Genomic DNA, 17,811 nt, shown 5'->3' with positions numbered 1-17,811 from the left:
TCACCTGTAGTAAGTCAGTGTGGGATAGTGTAAGTCAATAAGAAAGCACTACAGGCTTTGGAACAGGAAAAATACTTTAGGGGAATTACTGTAATTTTTTTAAAATTAATATTTGTATACTGAACGTACAGTAAGGGAGATACTGTGAAAATTCCACCTGTAGTAAGTCAGTCTGGTCAGTAGGAACATACTACAACCTTTGGAACATGAAAAAATCTCTTTGGTGAATAATTGTAACTTTTACATAAAACATTTTTGCGTACTGTATGTACAATAGCCTACACAAAAGTACACTTAAGCAGTCTAGGTGAATACACAGCAAATATCAAACCTGAAACTATTTTAATTTTTTTTTAAACTTGACTATGTTCATAGTGAAGGTCTTACATGATCAAGTCTGCAACTTGGGTATTGCTTTTTATATTTGCTTCGTATATTTGTGGTGTTCTGCGTTCAATATCTTGTGAGCTGAATATTGTTACTTCACAAATAACATTGTTTTAATATTTAAATCTTCTTCTTAAAATGAGCTTTCCTTCGGGTTTGCACTTTGCAGATGGTCCCTTCTTAGCAGCCTGCGCATAGAGATCAATGTATTTTGTCCAGTGAGAAGGAAAGATCGTTTTGAGGAAAATTATGTTGTAGCTTCTGATGTTTAATCTGTAGTTATATGTGATAGGTGTTTTGTGTAGCAACGACGTTTAGTTCACGAGTTACTGAACGCAGAAGTCCGCGAATGTGCGAATATGCGAATATAAAACCAACTTTACCTAAGTGTATTCGCCACAGGTTTTTGTGAGTGTGACTGATCGCCGGTGAGCTCTAGGCCCTTCAGTGATGCCTCGGACCGTCGTGAGATCCTGAGCCGACCAGAGCTCCGCTCCACACAGCTGGAGCCTCGACATACTTCAGGAAGAGAGGTGAACGAGTTTGTATGATGTCTGCGCTTAAGCCCACACAAGTCAGAGAAATGTAGCCAAGTGTGAGATTTATTGTGTCACTAAATCGAGAAACTGGACTGTTTTTGTTCTAAATAAAATATAAATACTTTTAAGGGTTATTTAGACCAGACGTAATTTTAAGTCAGGTTTTAGTCAGCGAGAAAGCGTTGTCTGACAGTTGGCTCATCTGGCTGCCGAGAACCGGTTCTAAATAACAGTTCCTCGATTCAGACTAATTTATATTTATGGAATTCTGCCTCTGTGGTGGAAATACCGTACTGAAATACTCTGACTTTGTTTTCTGAACTATTTATTCGCTCGACGATGATATGAGAACGAATGACTCTTTTAAGTCGGTTCTTTTGAACGAATCAAACATCCTCGAAGTGGTTGCTGAATAGAATCAATCAGTCAACGATTGAAATATGCTACCCGTTTCTGTTTGTTTAGTATTTTTATTATAATATAGTTAGATATTTTTATTATAATGTGTAGTTAGATAATTAGATTGGTTGGACAATATGTGTCTTTTGATGTCAATTATTAACAGGGTCTCATCAGCTGATGGTATGAAGCAGTTTTAGACTTGCTCCGTAAATGAAATATAAATATTTTATGTTAATTAAAATACTTAATAATTTATTTATGCCATCGACGTCTGTAAAGTGTCAAATGTGAACGTTATAAACGTTTTTCTGTGTCATCAGTACTGTATGTGCCAGTCTGCTGCCCACGCAGCTACTGTCAGCACGGACTGTGTCTCAACACCTAGTGAACTGCCTATGTAGACAGCACTTTTAAACGTTATAGTCAACCCAGAGATATTGTACAGGTAGGCAGCTTTCTTGGTTTTGAGAAAGCTTGTTTTCTCTCTCTGTACACAGAGACCTGGTCACTGAGTTTATGAACAGTCTGGAGAGAGACAGGGAATCATGCTTTCACCATCAAGAAGGGATTTTGTATCTCTGACTCTCAGTGAAGGCGGCAGCTACACCAACAGCAAGCAGTGGCGCCGGCAGTCCTGCTGGAGGGTGAGTTCAACATTCAAGTCATTTATTTATTTACATGATGGTTTTATCTATTAGTAGCTTTGAGGTCCATCTGTATAGTGTAATGTTTTTGCTTAGTAGCATTTGATTGCAAAGATCTGATGATTCTACGATCACCTCGGCTTTTTGTCCAGAAATGGAAACAGCTGTCCAGATTGCAGCGCAGCCTGATTCTGTTTACATTGATGCTGTTGCTGGTTTGTGGAATCGCCACATCTCCCACTCTCATTGAACACTGGAGAGGTGAGCCACTATACCCCCCCCCCCCCCCCCCCCCCACCCCCCCAAAAAAAACCCTATCGAAACTAATAAATTGTCTTTTTGAAGCTTTAAAATTGCAATGTAACAGAAGTAGAGAGAGATCTTTTCTTCCATTTTGTGTTGTACATCCAAGCAAAACAACAGATTATGGGAAAGAAAAAAGATTTAGGGCAGGGACTTGCTTCTATCCATCAGTTGTTGATTGAATGGAGGCCGATCTGAATGCAAGCTTTGCAGTAGGTTGTAAGAAAGGGATGGGGCTTAAGTGAACTAAATGATTAGAGGAAACCGGAATATGTCACCATAGAGAAGCCAGATCCAGTTTTGACATTTTGATTAAAAAAAATATCGTTCACAATAAGATGTATAACATGCATTTACAAAATGCCAACTTTAACATAATATCTCTATTAAGGTTTGATTGAGAAGCTTATTATACCTCCTCTGTGTTCATGTTTCTCAGGTGATCAAGTTGGGGGGAACAGGAACGATGGGAAACTGCAATTTGTTGTTGACCTGAAAAATGAGTACAGGTCCATTCTTCCTGAGCCGCCCTCTGAGGTTAGTGTGACCCATTTGTTTCTTGCTTGCTTTTTGGATGCCCTCGTTTTATGAGTAACCCGATAACTCAAGGTTACAGGCTGTGCTTTGTGCTGCTTTTTGCAGTTTGTGGCAGTAACCTATGTTTTCCTCCTGAAACACAGAGAAAGGACTACCGTAGACGTGGACCTCCTATCTTGCAGAACCGTTTGCAAATCAAAACGAATGTTTCAGGTCTGTTGGGAGAAGAAAATCATGGACCGGACCTGAAGAATGCAGATAAAGGATCAGAGGGAGGAAAGCCGGTCATTAGGTTTGATCATTAGATTTTAAATGTCAACTGTGCTGAAACACAACAGCATGTGCATTTTGTCTGAGTATAGAGGACTAGATATTCCTGTGGTTTGTTTATTATTATCATTATTATTTATTTCTTACATGATTGTAGTTGGCGTGGAGCAGTGATAAAAGAAGAGCAGGCCTCTGATACTGACACCAAAGACACAGAAAACCAAGATGGCCCAGCATCATTAGCACGTGGTTTGTTATTTTGTCAAGAGTCAGTTGCTAAATCTATTAATACTTTCTAAATAAAAACACATTTTATGTAGCTGATCTGCCTGAATGAATTTGTTTATTTTTCTGGATTGCACTGAAGCAGCTGTTTCCTGTGTTTTTGTTGCTTTTAGCTGAGAGCAGGCTGGAGGCTGTGAGAGAAGCTTTTAGACATGCCTGGAAGGGCTACAAAGACTTTGCTTGGGGTCATGATGAGCTCAAACCAATCTCTAAATCATATGGAGAGTGGTTTGGACTTGGACTGACCCTAATTGATGCTCTGGACACCATGTGGATCTTGGGTCTCAAAGAGGGTAATTTAGCTTGCTAGAGAAAATACATTACAGAAGCCTACACAGAACAATTTTTTTTTTCTGTCTCCTTTTCTCAAGATCCAAAATGCCTTGTGGCATGGACTGGAAAAATCCAGTCCAAGTCAAAAGGCATTAAATAAATAAATAAATAAATCTTATTTATATACAGTATATATTAGGGCTGTCAGCCCTAACGCGTTAACTTATGCGATTAATTTAATATTTCTTAATGTTTTAAAATAATTTAAGGCAAATAAATTACTTAAGCATGTGAAATTGCATCATTAACGTAATTTACGGCACACGGTTAGATGATCTTAGAAGTTAGGAGTTTATCACAGTGATCCAGTAAGCGAATTCATTAAAAAAACAATCAGTCCAAAACAGCGCTAATGTAAAGAAAACCAGGCTGAATACATCAGAGATGGCAGAGAGAATAGAGACTCACTTTGCGTTTTCAGTGAATTATTCATTCCAGGTTGTTTCACTTTAAAACATGAGCTCTGTCAAATTCTGTGATTGTTTCTAAAGAGCGCGAGCCCTCACACATCGCACTGTGTGAAATACAGACGGAACGTCAAAATATCCCACTGCTGTATGGCCAGGTGATGCGTAAACTACGTTTCTCGATTGGATAAAGCAAACCAGCGTCTCGCTAGTTACGTTTTGATGGATGAGGATTGGAATCAAGGTAAAGACGATTGCAGTGACATACAGGAGTCGTACAGTAAGTACTCGTGACGTGAGTCCGTTATATTTATGCGCAGACAAACCGTGCATGTGCGCTCTTGATGCACTGATAGCACGATGTATTTATGCACAGACACATTTCAGTACATTAATGTTGTTTCCACACACATTCAGGATAATGCTTTGATTTGTCATCATGTCATGTGTATGTTGATGTGTTTAGTAATTATGAATGGATCCGTGTACTGTAGTAGGTAATATATGCAGTCAGGTCAAGGTGTTTGGTTTATGTTTTTTTGGCATCTCCATGTGGTCCTGTTCGGTATTGACTTGTCTAAAATATAAACAAGCTCTTGCGCTGTACACGTATGTCTGTAATGTGAAAGTGATAGTGTGTAAAGTGATTCTCTGATAGCGTAACAGAGTCACAGTTTTTACACTTTTTTGGGAAATCAACCAACTGACTTAAAGGTACAATATGTAATGTACTTTCAATTGTGTACTTACATTATCCTAAATGTTTCCAAGAATTAGCAAATTCAGAGAAATTCACAATTTTAAATAGTGCCCGTCACTTGTCGCCTGTCACTGACGTAATATCCGTGTTATCCCTGGTTTCCGCTTGTACTGCCATAGTAACCATGGCGACAGACGTGGACAACTGCGTTACGTCTAGCGGCACGCTCACGCTGTTGTTTTTTCGTTCAAACATTATGGACCATGGCAAGCAGACTTTGGGACAGAAGTATAAATAAAACGAGGATCAATATCGGCGTGGCGTTTTCGCAATGCCGAGAGCTCCACAACAAATTTGGACTTGACAGAGCTTCGCGACTTGACAGAGACGCCGCTCTTGCATGTACTTTATTAGACAGGTGAGCAAATGTACATAAAACGAATCAATGTTATATAGCTCAACATGATGAAATGTTAGAATATGATCAGTATGTTATTCTAATGTTGATCTAGCTTCCTGCTAGTCTCATACAGCCAACAAACTAACACATAGAATAACATAACTTTCAACACACTCAAGTGCAGTTTAGTATGATAGTGTAGCGTTAGACCAAGTGAAACAGCGCTGTGTTACCTCACAAGTTTAATTTGACAAATAAACTGACCTTTGTGAGTATTAATTCAGCACTTGCGGCTAGTTCGGTAGAATGAAATGTCCTTATTCCTTTATATCCGTGGGACTCGCGTGTGGTGCTGATATCTGTCTCTTATTAGCAATCGCGCCCAGCTTCATAACACAGTCACGTTAAAAAACATGAATGTTTTCACTCATCCATAAACATTATTAGATCCTTCGGCATCACGACAAGTTCCATGATTCCGCTTATCACTGCGTCATCAATCTACGCCTTTGTTATTGTAAGAGGTTAGCGCCCCCTAGCGGCAAAAACAATTACATATTGTAGCTTTAATAATAGCTATATGTGAATGCATTTTTTTTCTTATCCCATCTTAAAATGAAGACATTGACATACATCGGAAAAAAAATACACTTCAACTTCACCTACTCATTTTATGATGTACCCTGAAGTTGTTTACTGTGTATGTGATGTGGCTTACTTAATTTACATAAATGTTTTTGACAGAGTTTGCAGAGGCCAGGGAGTGGGTGGCCAAAGAGCTCTCCTTCGATAAAAACGTGGATGTTAATCTTTTCGAGAGCACTATTCGTATCCTGGGTGGCCTTCTAAGTACTTACCATCTGACCGGAGACCTCATGTTCCTGGATAAAGCTGTGAGTAAGAAGTAAACCCCCACCCCCGGTAGCTCAAAACATCTCTTCTCCCTGTTACTATGTTCTGGTGATTGGATGCTATTTTTACCTCGTTAATAATTTTTTCAGAAAGATATTGGCTCCAGGCTAATGCCCGCCTTCAACACTGCCTCTAAAATCCCCTATTCTGATGTGAATATTGGGAAGGGAACGGCTCATCCTCCGCGATGGACTTCAGACAGCACCGTAGCTGAGGTCACTAGCATTCAGCTGGAGTTCAGAGAGCTCAGCCGACTCACTGGAGACACCAAATACAAGGTGGATGGATAATCTTTCACAATTAAGACCATTTAAACAATTCTGTTCTCATTAGAACAAGTGGTTTCTTATCATCCATGGCTTTCTTTCTGTAGCTTGCTGTGATGGAGGTGATGCAGCAGGTGCATAAACTGGACGGAAAGAAAGATGGGCTGGTGCCGATGTTTATAAATACCAACAACGGGCTGTTCACCCATCAGGGCATTTACACGCTGGGCGCCAGGGCTGACAGCTACTATGAGTATCTGCTGAAGCAGTGGATACAGGGAGGCAAGACAGAGAACGAGTGAGTCGATGGGTCATGTGTGTTTGGACGTTATAGTTTATTCCTCACGGGGTTGGGTCAATACCAGAATTTTGGCTTTGGAATGATGACAGCTTGTTAATAACACACACATACATATAAATAAATAAATATATATATATATATATTTATATTTATATATATATTTATATTTATATATATATATATATTTATATTTATATATATATATATATATATATATATATATATATATATATATATATATATATATATATATGCTTAATCGCATGCAATTAATTTTTTACAGTTTAACACGTAAAAAATATTTAACGCAGCATCCGTTTTTTCAAAGTCATCCTTTGGCTATATATATTTTTAGATATATATGCATGTTTGTATTGCTGTAGCTTTTTTATGTATTAAAATTATTTTGGGTTCCCATGTGTTCAGATTGTTAGATGACTACCTGCTGGCTGTGGAAGGGGTGAAGAAGAACCTGCTGAACAAGTCTATTCCTAAAGGCCTTACATTTGTAGGAGAGTTGTCCCATGGACACTTCAGTCCCAAAATGGTATGTTTGTTCTCGAAGAATAACAAGACCTTCAAGTTCAGAAGAGTCAAATAGCTCATCTAGCCCCTTTTTTCTCCTTTCTTGTTTCTTTTAGGACCATTTGGTATGTTTCTTACCAGGCACTCTGGCACTGGGGGCACATTATGGCCTTCCTGCTGATCATATGGAGCTGGCAAAACAGCTGATGGAGACCTGCTACCAGATGTATGCCCAGATGGAGACAGGTCTGAGCCCGGAGATAGTTCATTTCAACATGCATGAGGGGAGCACAAAGGATGTAAATGTAAAGGTGAGCTGACGAAGAGCTTTAAGTTTTCACTACTCTCAGCAGTTGTGAAACATATGTTTGTTTGAGTATGTGAAATGAAACGGTCTTTATGATTTTGTAATATCTTGCAGATGGCTGACCGGCACAACCTTCTGCGGCCAGAGACCGTGGAAAGCCTCTTCTACTTGTACAGATTCACCCAGGATAAGAAGTACCAGCAGTGGGGCTGGGAGATCCTACAGAACTTCAATAAGTACACAAGGGTATGTGAGACAGTGAGAAACTGTTGCCTTGAGGTGTTTTTAGAACATGCAAAATAGTGGAAGGAAGATGTGTCCAAATTTACATGTTTTCCATTCAAAATAGTATGCAAGATTCAAAAAAAATGTAAATGAATTCATAGAAAATAGTTTGCCAAAGGTGTCCAGACGGTGTACTGTTTCTGTTGGATTTTTGAAGTGTGTGCCTCTGAATTCTTTTCAGATAATATTGCCCACAACCCATCGCTCAGTTGAAGTTTTTCAACTATTACAGCAGGTTTTAAATGTATGTTTTTTAATGTAAATGTTAATAAATGTAGTTAAATGTTAATTGTTTACTGTTCAAAAGTCAAGTCGTTTTAAAAAAAGAAATGAATACTTTTATTCAGCAAGGATGCATTAAGTTGATCAAAAGTGACAGTAAAAACATTTTATAATATTAAAAAAGATATTTAAAATAATTGCTGCTCTTTTGAATTTTCTATCGGTCATATAATCATGAAAAAAACACACGGTTTCCACAAAAATATTGAGTAGCACGACTGTTTTCAACATTGATAATAAGAAATGTTTCTTAAACAGCAGATCAGCATATTAGAATGATTTCTGAAGATTTAAGTAATGGCTGCTATAATTTTTTTTTATTTTTTTTTATTGCAATAATATTTCACAATATATTAAAAAAAAGTCTGTATTTTTGATCAAATATGTGTTTTTTTTTTTTTTTTTAAGTGTAGTGTATATGCAAATGCAACAGAGGGTTTTTTAGTATAAAGATGCAGTTTTATGATGTGGCAGTTTGTCCCTGTACTTAGTATGCACGTTATCAGAAAAGTGCATAATTCTAGTGAGTAACAGAACTGTAAAAGAAATATCAGGGAATTTTACAAGTGTTTTTTTTTTTTTTTTTTTTTTCAGGAAAATTAATTGAAATAAATAATCTCAAAAGGTTATAGAAAATTTACTTAAACACCCTTATCCATTCATCATGAAAAACCATGGAAAGTTATTGGTTAGAAAATGCCTTAAGATTGTTTTTCATACTGGCTCAAAGCCAAACCTTGGTGCTCTGTCAGAATGAAAATGTGATATTATTGGCTCAGTTCTGACTTTCATATGTCAGATATATTGTTACTTGGCTTCTCATATTTGGCTTGGTTTATACAAACATTGCCTTGCTCCTTTTCCAAATGTGCTTTCACTTTCTCTCTCCGCATTTCTGAACTTAACATTCAGCATTCAGTTCATATCAACAGTTTACAAGGATGTTAGCAAACAACTCTGTTCTGACTCATGTGTCCCTCTCCCCACAGGTTCCCACTGGAGGTTATACATCCATAAACAACGTCTGTGACCCGTCCTATCCCAGCCCTCGAGACAAGATGGAGAGCTTCTTCCTGGGTGAGACGCTCAAATACTTCTACCTGCTGTTTTCCGAGGACCCCGACCTTATCAGCTTAGACAAGTACGTCTTCAACACTGAGGCCCATCCTCTGCCCATATGGCCACAAGCAGAGTGATGGACCCACAAGCACACGTGCGTAACCAAACACACCTCTCTCAGGGCCGTGAACACATTTGATATCCAAACTGCCGTCTTTTTCTACACTAGGAACTCTTTTTGCAATTGAAAGTCACTTTCTGGTGAAATAATTAGAGCCATGACAAAAATCTGTTTGTAGGTGCGTAGTTTCTGAGTGTACTAGTGATCTGTATGTTTCTATTAATAGAGTTTCTCTATTTATGCTTCTATGATACTTTGACCAGCTGGGCTGCTAAGTTAGCCCACTGAATCAGTATGTGCAGTCTCTCAGCCCAAGCACACAGACAAACAAACAAAACGTTCATACTGTGAAACCTTATGGGGACTGCAAGCACTTTATGGTGTTTTTTGGGGGTTTTAGTGTGTGTGTGTGTATATTTTCTTTTAATGAAAGAACCACTGCTGTTTTTGTTGTGGGGAGTCTATTTAGCTTTGTAAATTAGTTTTTCTTTGCATCATAATTATTTCCATGGTTTTATTTGTTTTCCAGAGCATTTGGAATATGTGGTTACACTGTACAATAAGGTCTCATTTGTTAACATTAGTTAAAGCAGTAACTAACATGAACTAACAATGAACAATACATTCTTGCAGCATTTATTAACTTTTGTTAGTTAGTTAATAAAAATGTACATGTTCATGTTAGTTCACTGTAGCCTGGTAATACCAAACTCTGCTACTTCGCTTTGCTTTGTAGACAGAGTCTGGCATGGCATAATTGAAAAGTGTTTTCTTTCTCGCGGGGGGGCGCTTGTCTGAAGTTTAAAATCATTGGTTACCCGTAAGCCAATCACATGACGTTTGGTTATGGCGTGTGTTATGCGCATGCTCAGCCGCATCTAACTTCCACTGTAAACACATGTATGATGCGAAAACAAAACCATCGAGCGAAATACCGGAGTGAACATGGCTGTGAACGACTTTTGCAGATTATGTGAAGTAAATCTATGCATCCACGGTACAATCAGCGTCTACGTCACGGCTCTCAGCCCGCCCTCTGTTCGTTGATTGGCCCGGTCGTCCGAAGGCCGCTGGAAAACTGAAAGATAGGCTGCTTTCTCAGACTGACTACAGAAGCGAAATGAAATTGAGCGGAAGTAGGAAGTCTGACGTAGTCAGGCTAAGTTCACTGTGCATTAACTATTAACAGATACAACTTTTGATCTTAAAAAATGTATGTTAAGATTAACATTAATATCAGTAAATGCTGTAGAAGTATTGTACATTGTTAGTTCTGGCTTACTAATGTAGTTAACTAATGTTAACAAATGAAACCTTATTGTAAAGTACAGAGTTATCAGACAGCATTGTATCATTTTCTTAAAATTTGTGTTATTATTAATTAATTTGAATATTTCTCTTTTGTTTTGAGCCTAAAACCCCATTCTTGCTGTGAAGGATGTTAATGCCATTCCTGTGAATAGGAGAAATGTACATGTTTGTGTTGAGTTTGGTGTTAGTTAGAGGGTTTATTATTTTATATATTAAAAATCTCCTTTTGATGTTAAAACTCGCTAGCAGGTGGTCATATGAACCATTATTATTGTTATTAGATTTTTATTCAATTTTGTCCTATTTTTTTGTGGTTGCAGGATTATAAGTCTTTTAATGGAGCATTAATCAAGCACAATGTTGTTTTTTCCCCCAAAAAAAATAAATAAGGGTCTATAATATATTATGGCACATGTAGTTATCTCACTCTTTCGCGGGACCTGTGTCTGTAGTATTTTCACGTGTATGATGAACTTTTAACATACGGTATTGGTAGAATATTTTGTGAAATGTGAACAATTGGATTTTGTTTTTTGGGGTTGTTTTTTGTAGAATCTTCAAAATTCCAAATGTTTTATGCAGGAAGACAAATGGAATGTTTAAGTTATTCATTCTTCTCTGCTGATTGCAGATCAGTTTGTGGCCAGAGTTTAAATAGAATAGAATGTACAGGATGTCTTAAGGTTACTGATAACATGCAGGGCTACCAACTTTTTGACCATCAAAGAATAGACCTGCTGTTTACACCGATCACAAATGTATTATGTCATTGTATTCGAAAAGCTGGTTGAACATTACGTCTCACTGTGCAGAATCTTACAGTAATATTATCCAGAGGTTCGTTTAGGTAGTATACATTACAGCTGTTCATCAAGGGCTGAGCATTGACTGGTGTTCTGTTCCACGTGTGCCTTTACATACAGAGCAATGATGACAAATGACTATTTTCAGTCCTGAGAATCAAGTTTTTATGAGAAATCAATCTATTTTAATCATCTCATTCCTGTTGTGAAGCTATTTATGATTCTTTTTTTTGTGAATAAATACTTGTGATTATTTATAAAACTGTGTAAGCGATAAATTAACTTGCTATCTGTATGACATTTCTGGGTATTTTTTCTCTCGTGTGAGAAATTGAAGAAAGCTTGCTTGTGTATCTCAGATTAAAATGAAGGGCTTTTCATGCCTCACTCTCAATTGTTGTGCAAATGTCTTAAATTATCATCTGCCTCATGCATATTGACAAATCAACATAGTTCTGAATCATTCATTCACCAAAGACGTGCCATGAATTTCAAAGAATATTCAAAATCGGGGGCAATAATAATGTGGTACAGCTGTACATATTCCTTTGAATTACCACAACTCAATCTGGCAATTTGTAAATGATGATTTTAGACACAAGAGCGAGCTTGTACATAATGAAAATGTTTTTGTTTTCTTTTTATTGACAAATTAATATTTCTGGAATATATCTTTTTAATGTCCATTTCTGTGGAAAATAAATGGATTTATTCCATATTTTACAAGTTCACAAATGTTGAAATAAATTGTACATTAAATAACACATGATGGCTCCTTCCTTGCTGCCTTCACCCATTGAGCAATGATTTCAGACTCCTTCTTACGAGCCACAATCACAGACTCGGGATCAGCAGGGTTGGACTCCCTGGGGAAAAAAAGAAAGAAAGTAGGAAGCATGGTCAGGTGACATAGCCAAATCTAACATTTCAATAGTAGCATAAATCTGATTTTTTTTTTTTTTTTTTTTTTTTTTTTGCATATTCAGATAGGTTTCTGAAAGTCTGGACAGCAAAAAAAATAAAATAAATAATGATTGTGATTTTCAACAGATGTGTCGGGATGCTCTGGCTGCTCAAATCAGATTTCAAATGGCTTTTTGCATCACTCTTATGATAACGTCAAAACCGGTGACGGAAATGCCGGAAGTATTCAAACGGTATGTCCAAAGATTTTGGCCGGTACATTATATACCATTCTTCTCTGTCGCTGATTTTTTCATGTGCGAGGGAGGAGACTGGTATATATTGTGATGTTCTGTGCTGTAGTCATGGCCGAAATCTTTGGGTTCTGCACTGTGACTAAATAGGGCGAGATGATGCACCTCCATTTTTCCTGCATCCGTTTTGAAAGCCTTATCACATACGTGTGTACACCTACGTCATTACCAAAGCAACCCATGCAGATAGGTTGGTTATGTCTGGACACACAAATATCAGTTGATTACTTGCAATTAACAGTGCAGACAGTCTGCCTGAAAAGATCTGATTTGAAAAAAAAAAAAAAAATCCAATTTGCCTGCAGTCCAATTTGCCGCACCTTAAATCCAGATGATGAGCTCCCTCTGGTATGTTGATAGCAATCAATGATGGGCTGAGTGTCTTCCTGATCTACAGGCGAAAATAATTCCATTAAATGTTTTACAGAGAAGAGCAACAAAATAGCCTTTACTTGTAAACAGAACAAAGAATTAAAAAAGTGCACTCAGTGTAACAAGGGAATTACTGAAATGAAGTATTCTGATCATTTTTAATAGTAGGGAAAAAAAACAGTGCACCTTTATATTTAAATAATACATTTACAAAGTTTTAAAAGTGAAACTTACCCCTCCATTTGCCCAAGGATCAAGATCCCCATTGGAAAATATGATATTGCTTGCAGTGGAGAGATCTAGAAGAGATAATTAAAATGGATGCAACATTTAGCTCCCAGTTCACTGCAAACATCGATGAATATTAAAAGGATAGCAAAGACAAGTGGATCCTGATGCATAATCATGAGGTACATTTTTTTAATGAAAAACCAAACTATTCCACAGTTTGGTAGTTCTAGCTTACCTTGTCCCCAGAACTGGGTCTTGAGCCACCCTGGCCGTGGCAGCACCCCCCATCTCTTTGAGCAGTACTGTTCCCTCTGCTGCTCGGTGAATGTCATCGCTGGGAACATGTCTGTCACATTGTTACTCTCATAGCACATCTCGATCTCAGTGCAGGCCTAAAAAAGATTTTTATATAAAGACATTGTTATATATGATTACAAGTGAATATTCCAATGAAACCTAATGCATCAGAGAGAACTGCAAACTTTATTTAAAAAAAAAAATAATTCTTTAAAAATCACAGAGTCAAGTATTTGGACTGAATAGAGTGCTGCAAAAATGAGTCCTAAAAGCTGGAAATGAGTTAGCATTTTGAACTTCCGGTTCCATTGTCCTGAAGTCATTGGGTTTTTTGAATGTGTTTAAATGCCGGAAATGAGGTCTGAGGTCACAATATATTTCCATGTTTTATTCTACGACAAAATATATCATTAATACCCACCACTCGTTATATTTTTAAGGTTTTAAATGTCTTGAAAAAGGACTAAAGGAAAAAGGGTTGTGTGGAGCATTAAACATCATCGCACCGTGTAAATAAAGATTGAAAGCACTGCCGATAGCTTAGTGGTGTTGATAAAGTCATGTGACGTTTGTTTATAGTCGAACTTTAGCTTTCTACATCTGGGGATTGTTTAAATTTCAAAATTCATTTAAAGTTATGTTAAGTTGTGAAGGTTATCTTGATGAACAAAACGTGTAAGAATCATAAACTTGTTTGTGTTATGCAGAAAAAAATCCTATTGGCTTTTTAGCAAGGGAACCAGGGTGATGCTAACTTCCAGGCTGGCCTACAAAATTATATCATACCTGCAGGCACTCTATAGTCTCAAAATAAATGCTTTCCTTAAGACTTGTGTGATTAGCATAAACGTGAAATTACGTTTATGATATTCTCTAATCATTAATCAAGGCTCTAATATTACAGTGAACCTTCAGCAATAACCAAAAACTAGTATTCAGGGTTTAGTGAGAACTAATCTAGGTACCTGGTAATCCCACGCGTTGCTGTTAAAGCCAAGGCCACAGCCGGTGGGGTCGGCACACTCCACATAGAGACTGTACAGGTCATAACATGTGAGCTGTCCAGTGGAATTATACACAATGCCTGTGGGGGGGGGGGGGTAAGAACAAAATTAATGCCTTGTCAGGACCAGAGGGATTACAAAAAAAAGAAAATGAAATCGAAATCTGTGCAAAGCTGCGGTCATTTACCAACAGTATCTCTGAGTGCCGACATAAGATCAGTGCCATTCAGCATGATTTCACACGCCACCTGTCAAAGTAAAAAGTACTGAACTTTATCTTTAAGACACATCAGTGTGTCCAACTGCAGGAACTGCACTAGTAAGCCATTTTAAATGGAACCAGATGGGGTGAAATGGTTTCATTTGCTATAAGCATCAGGGAAACATTTGTTTAACACCATTAGCTTTTGCTTTCTGCATTAAAGCCTTTCAGTGGCAGCAAGCTTTTATTTTTCATGCTATCCCCTTCCCATTTGGTGACGGAGTTTTCAAAATTCACGCTAGTGACGAGTCCAGTACCTTCACAGGGAAGGCTGGCATGCTGCCCATGAAATGAGTGCTGTAGGGATAATCCAACATGGCCAACATGGTGAAGGCGTTGCGTAAGAGTCCGTTCAGCTGATGAATGTCCTTTGGGGTGGAGGGAGCTTTACACAGCGAGAAAGCAGACTGGATGCGGCTGTAGTCTATGGATTATGAACAAAGAGCATGAGAATGAAACAAAGGCAGTGTAATGGTTAAGCATCCTGAGCGAATGGCTACGGATACCTTTCTGCTGTGCCAAAGCGTTTAGCTTCTGGAAAGCTCCTTTCACCGCATCTCTGCAGGCAGGGTTAATCTTCTGGAAATCCTGAACAAGCAAACAGAACACATCAATATTACTCCAATACAAAATCAAATCCTCTTTTATTTAGAAAAATTGTTTTAAAGGCATGTTTTAAAGACAAAGTGCCTTAAAGGAAAGGAAAGGAAAGGAATTTAATATGAACTTACAGCAGTGACATCCCGGAAAAACTGTGTAGAGTCTCCAAGACCTGCGGTGGACAGGATGGGAGCGCTAGCGGCTAACGCACCAGCAACAATATTCGGGTACCTGATTCTCATGTAAACGCTCAACATTCCTCCATAGCTGACATAAAAACAGACATAATAATAATAATATAGCAAATAATATCTAAATGTTATTATTAGTAATTATTATTGCATCATATAAAATTACTATTAGTTATGATGATTTTTAATTAATTTAATAATAATTAAATATTATGTAGCCAGTTGGGGTATGGATATTTATATGTATATGTGTGTGTGTGTGTGTGTGTGTGTGTGTGTGTGTGTGTGTGTGTGTGTGTGTGTGTCAGGGGATGAAGGGTAAATATAAAGCTGACTGAGACCCTCTACCTTCCACCAAAGACGATGACGGGACATGTCTGAGCTCCCAGTTCCTTCTTTAGCTCTGTGATCATGACCGCATAGTCAGCCAGGGCCTGCTCCACTGTCAACAGCCCCACCTCAGGGATATTAAATGAATCCTTCCCAAACGGAAGAGATTCTCCATAATATCTCTAGTGTTTAAATCAAAGGTAAACATTAATGGACAGGTATACACTCAAAAACACAGTGAAAACAGCAATGTTTTGTAAAAAATATTACAATTTTAAATAACTTCATACATTTTATACTTTAATTTATTCCTGTGATAGCAAAGCTGAGCGTTACTTTTCAGCATCATTACTCCAGTCTTCAGTGTCACATGATCCTTCAGAAATCCTTTTAGTATGCTGATAAGGTCCTTAAGAAACTATTATGATTATTATTAGTTGAAAACAGTTGTGGGTTTTTTTTTTTTTTTTTTTTTTTTTTTGGAAACCATGATACACTTCCATTCAAAGGTTTGTGGTAAATAATTTTTTACTTAAATTAATAGAGCTAGGACACATTATTTTGATCAAAAGTGACAGTAAAGACATTTATAATTTTACAAAAGATTCATGTTTCAAATAAATGCTGTTCATTGAACTTTCTTTTCATCAAAGAATCCTGAATTTCTTTTTATCATGGTTACCACAAAATTGAGCACAGATAATAATTGCGAATAATTAAGCACCAAATCAGCAATGATTTCTGAAGGATCATGTGACAATGACATAATGAAGTCATGGCGGCTGAAAAATTCACCTATGCCATCAGAAGAATAAATTACATTTTAAAATATATTCATATATAAAACTTAGAATTTGAAATTGTAATAATATTTCACAATAAATGTTTTTTTTTTACTGTATTTTTGATCAAATAGATGCAGTCTCTGTGAGCATAAGGGACCTCTCTCAAAAACATCTTAATCTGAATTATTTCAAACTTCTGACCAGTAGTGTAGATTGTTTGACTGCATAAAGTGGACATCTACGCTTTTCTAATGTCTAACTTCCTCCATGGTCATATGATTGAACATGAAATCTTACGTGCTCAGCAAATATCACCAGGGCTCCCTGCACTGCTGCCAGCTCCGTGATGAAGCCTGAATTCCGTGCAAACTCCCATATGTCCCCCTCATTGCCAGTGTAGAAGAAAATGGGTCCATAGCCTTTCTTCCAGTACTGATCTAGAATAAACACATATTGCACTCAGTATGAATATAATTTAAAAAGATAAAGTTAAGACTAAGAGTATGACAGTGTGGCAGATTACCTGTAATAAGGTAACGCTGATTATATGTGCCATTGCCAAGGCTGTTGTAATTGAAGTGGTCTAAAATCTGTTTAAAATACATTTCCTTGAAATCAGCAGCAAGGTCTCTGTGAGATGGGATGACCTCATTATTGAGCTTTTCCTTAAAAGAAAGAAAGAAAATTCCAAAGAACAGTAAGGAATAACAGAGCAAAGAATGGTAGAAACTGTATGAAAACAACTGGAACAGCCTTTCAGTAACAATACAATTTCAAAATAGATACAACTACAGATCAGAACTTACCACGGATAAACGTGTCTCAGCCTTTCCACCGAGGATCAGCAACATGAATCCAAGGAAAAGTAACCGTGCAGCCATTCTCACAAAGACCCCATAGATCAAGTCAGAAATCCAGTGGAGAGTAAAGAAATCTTTACAGCCTAGTATTGATTATCATGTGATCACATAACTGTCATGTGACTTGTGTGTCATCTATAAACGTTACTGACAGTCGCTTATCTCTGTGGGATTAAAAGTACATGATTTACACCGTTTTTAAGTTAAAGGTTGTCTAAGCAATAAACCGAGCAATTTCGCAGTTTAACAATAATTGACACAATAATAGTTTCAGTCAGAGAGT

General features: G+C 37.4%; 2 protein-coding genes across 2 annotated transcripts in view; one reads left to right on the top strand and one right to left on the bottom strand.

Annotated features, from left to right (window-relative positions):
* man1b1b (mannosidase, alpha, class 1B, member 1b) overlaps window positions 1-12,143 on the top strand; it is a 25,387-nt gene extending 13,244 nt beyond the window's left edge. Inside the window, exons 2-15 of the mRNA XM_084113494.1 lie at window positions 790-920; window positions 1,826-1,972; window positions 2,125-2,233; window positions 2,715-2,812; window positions 2,956-3,104; window positions 3,240-3,331; window positions 3,481-3,660; window positions 5,952-6,100; window positions 6,209-6,397; window positions 6,493-6,683; window positions 7,113-7,233; window positions 7,328-7,522; window positions 7,633-7,764; window positions 9,075-12,143. Of these exons, the coding sequence (XP_083969620.1) occupies window positions 1,874-1,972; window positions 2,125-2,233; window positions 2,715-2,812; window positions 2,956-3,104; window positions 3,240-3,331; window positions 3,481-3,660; window positions 5,952-6,100; window positions 6,209-6,397; window positions 6,493-6,683; window positions 7,113-7,233; window positions 7,328-7,522; window positions 7,633-7,764; window positions 9,075-9,281 (1,911 nt within the window). The 5' untranslated portion in view covers window positions 790-920; window positions 1,826-1,873 and the 3' untranslated portion in view covers window positions 9,282-12,143. The remainder of the gene's footprint in view (window positions 1-789; window positions 921-1,825; window positions 1,973-2,124; window positions 2,234-2,714; window positions 2,813-2,955; window positions 3,105-3,239; window positions 3,332-3,480; window positions 3,661-5,951; window positions 6,101-6,208; window positions 6,398-6,492; window positions 6,684-7,112; window positions 7,234-7,327; window positions 7,523-7,632; window positions 7,765-9,074) is intronic.
* On the bottom strand, window positions 11,985-17,811 carry dpp7 (dipeptidyl-peptidase 7). Its single transcript, XM_084113495.1, has 13 exons — window positions 17,475-17,811; window positions 17,192-17,333; window positions 16,966-17,105; window positions 15,902-16,065; window positions 15,494-15,629; window positions 15,269-15,350; window positions 15,020-15,186; window positions 14,688-14,748; window positions 14,462-14,580; window positions 13,435-13,591; window positions 13,203-13,267; window positions 12,917-12,987; window positions 11,985-12,245 (listed from the first exon to the last, which is right to left on the bottom strand). The coding sequence occupies exons 1-13, from the start codon at window positions 17,547-17,549 to the stop codon at window positions 12,134-12,136; spliced, it is 1,491 nt and encodes a 496-aa protein (XP_083969621.1). The 5' UTR covers window positions 17,550-17,811; the 3' UTR covers window positions 11,985-12,133.

This window comes from Abramis brama (genome assembly GCF_963993115.1).
Source record: "Abramis brama genome assembly, chromosome: 5".
NCBI classification, from domain to species: Eukaryota; Metazoa; Chordata; class Actinopteri; order Cypriniformes; family Leuciscidae; genus Abramis; species Abramis brama.
This window is presented reverse-complemented; position numbering and strand designations above follow the sequence as displayed.